At 49.8% G+C, this 2,187-nt stretch overlaps 1 protein-coding gene across 1 annotated transcript in view; it reads left to right on the top strand.

The window, feature by feature from the left end:
- LOC102490643 (uncharacterized) overlaps window positions 1-1,006 on the top strand; it is a 2,537-nt gene extending 1,531 nt beyond the window's left edge. Inside the window, exon 2 of the mRNA XM_006155164.2 lies at window positions 520-1,006. Coding sequence (XP_006155226.1) covers window positions 520-903 — 384 coding nt within the window. The 3' untranslated portion in view covers window positions 904-1,006. The remainder of the gene's footprint in view (window positions 1-519) is intronic.
- The last annotated feature ends 1,181 nt before the right edge of the window (window positions 1,007-2,187 follow it).

Below are 2,187 nucleotides of genomic sequence, written 5' to 3' on the forward strand. Positions count from 1 at the left end.
GGCTTAAAACTCACGCCAGGCGTGTGTGCGTGCGTGCCCAAGATCCCGAGAGGAGAATGGAGGAGAAGGGATTGCGGCGAGGCCATCCCTCCTGGGGGGTGATTTCTTGCTTTCTGTCTCTCTGTCTCTCTCTGTCTGTCTGGCGAGCGCATGTGCCCTATAGCAAAAAAAAACTCTCCCCCCCAAAAAAAAGAGAGAGAGAGGGAAAGTGAGAAAGCAAGCTGCCAGGTCTGGGACTCAAACCGTGGTAGGGCCATGTGGAAGTCCAGCACCTTAGCTACCACACCATCTGCCCCCGCAGGCCCCACGCTCTAGTAATTTTAAGTGAGCGTCTCTGCAGGGCTGGGACAGCCTCCCATCGTCTGTGCTGCCTGCTCTGTACTCACACACACATGAGTGCCTGCCGGTGTTCTCTGGTCCTTCCTGCCTCCCCGCCCTCCCCTGCCCAAGCACAACGCCCCCTGAAATGCGAAGGAGCAGTGGGAAACACACTTCATTCCTCCTCTCGGATTCCCCAAGGGAGAAGACTGCAGCACCGCTCAGTCCAGGAGCCAGAAGAGGAACAAGGTTGCCATTCTCCAAATGAGGAGAAAGAAGATGGAGGAGGACACGGAGGACACGGAGGACACGGAGGATGGGGCAGAGGGGCCCCCTCCGTCTTCGAAATCTCCGAGGACAAAAGGCAGGCAATGCCCGTGCAGGAAGACCTGCCAACTGAGGCACAATGAGTGCTTGAGCATCTTGGAAAATAGCTTGAACCCCTCCACAGAGGAGGTCAAGCTGTCCTGCTGGAGTTTGGCCACGTTTTACCAGTACTTCTGTAGCTGTTGCCACAGGACACAGAAGTCAGTGGAGGAAAACAAGGCTTCGGGCTCCAGGGACGGGAAGGCCACGTGCAGCTGAGTCTATCCCAGACCCAGTGGCTGATGGTCCAGGGCTCCCATGGGCTCCTTAGGAAACTCCAGGCAAAGGCCGGGGTGGAAGTTGGCAGGAGAGCGTAATCTTCCAGCTTGTAAATAAAGCACGTTTTATTTTTCTGAATGGCACGTATAAGCCTGATGGTAGCAGGGGGGGGTTAATATTTATTTTTAATTGTATTTATTCATTAGTTTATTTATTTATTTAGGAGAGATTTTTGCTATAGGGCGTGTGCGCTCCCCAGAAAGAAACAGAGAGATAGAAAGCAAGAAATCACCCCCCAGGGGAGATGGCCATGCCACAATCCCTTCTCCTCCATTCTCCTCTCGGGATCTTAGGCATGTACGCGCACTGCCCAGCATGAGTGCGAGCTTAAGCCACTGGGTCCAGGACTCGAACCATGGTCGACTATATGGGAGTCCAGTGACATAGCCATTACGCCAACTGCTGGTCGCTCATTAGTTTATTTTAATTTGACCAGAGAGTCACACTGAGAGAGAGAGAGAGAATGCGAGAAAGCAAGCCACCAAGTTCAGGACTCGAACCGTGGTCGGCCATGTGGGAGTGTCCAGCATCTTAATACCACGTTACTTGCTGGTCCTCACTGATTGCAGGTTTTTAATTTTTCTTTTCTTTGCTACCACCTTTCTCTTTCTGACCATCTTCTTTCAGTGTTTTTTTTTTTCCCCCATGGGACCTGTGCTCACTGGAGACAGAGGCAGAGACATTATTGCTCTGTATAATCTATTTCCTCTCTTGTTTCGTTTAAAATAAACTGATTTGTGGCTGTAGATGGTGTGGCGGTTAAGGCGGTAGACTCCCACTCCCACATGGCTGGCCACGGCTTGAGTCCTGGACCTGGCTGGCTTGCTCTCTCTCTCTCTCTCTCTCTCTCTCTGTCTCTCTCTCTCTGTTTTTCTCTGGTCAAATTGAAGAAAACTAAAAATAAATAAATAAAAATAAATAATTCTAAAATAAATAAATAAACTGGGTTTGGGGCCTGCAGGTGGCATGGTGGTAGAGGTACAGGACTCCCGCAGAGCCGACCATGGTCCGAGTCCCAGACCTGGCTGCTTGCTTTTTCCATTTTCCCTCTCTCCCTTGCTCTCTCTCTGATGAGTGCATGTGCCCTATAGCAAATTGAAAAAAAAAAAATTAAATGAAAATAAATAATTAAGAAAAATAAACTGGCACTTGCTGTTTTCTTTTTTTCTTTTTTTTTTAGGTTTTTGCTATAGGGCACGTGTGCTCGCAAGAGAGGAGCCAGAG

The sequence above is a fragment of the Tupaia chinensis genome, unplaced genomic scaffold (genome assembly GCF_000334495.1).
Source record: "Tupaia chinensis unplaced genomic scaffold, TupChi_1.0 Scaffold000438_1, whole genome shotgun sequence".
Taxonomy (NCBI): domain Eukaryota; kingdom Metazoa; phylum Chordata; class Mammalia; order Scandentia; family Tupaiidae; genus Tupaia; species Tupaia belangeri.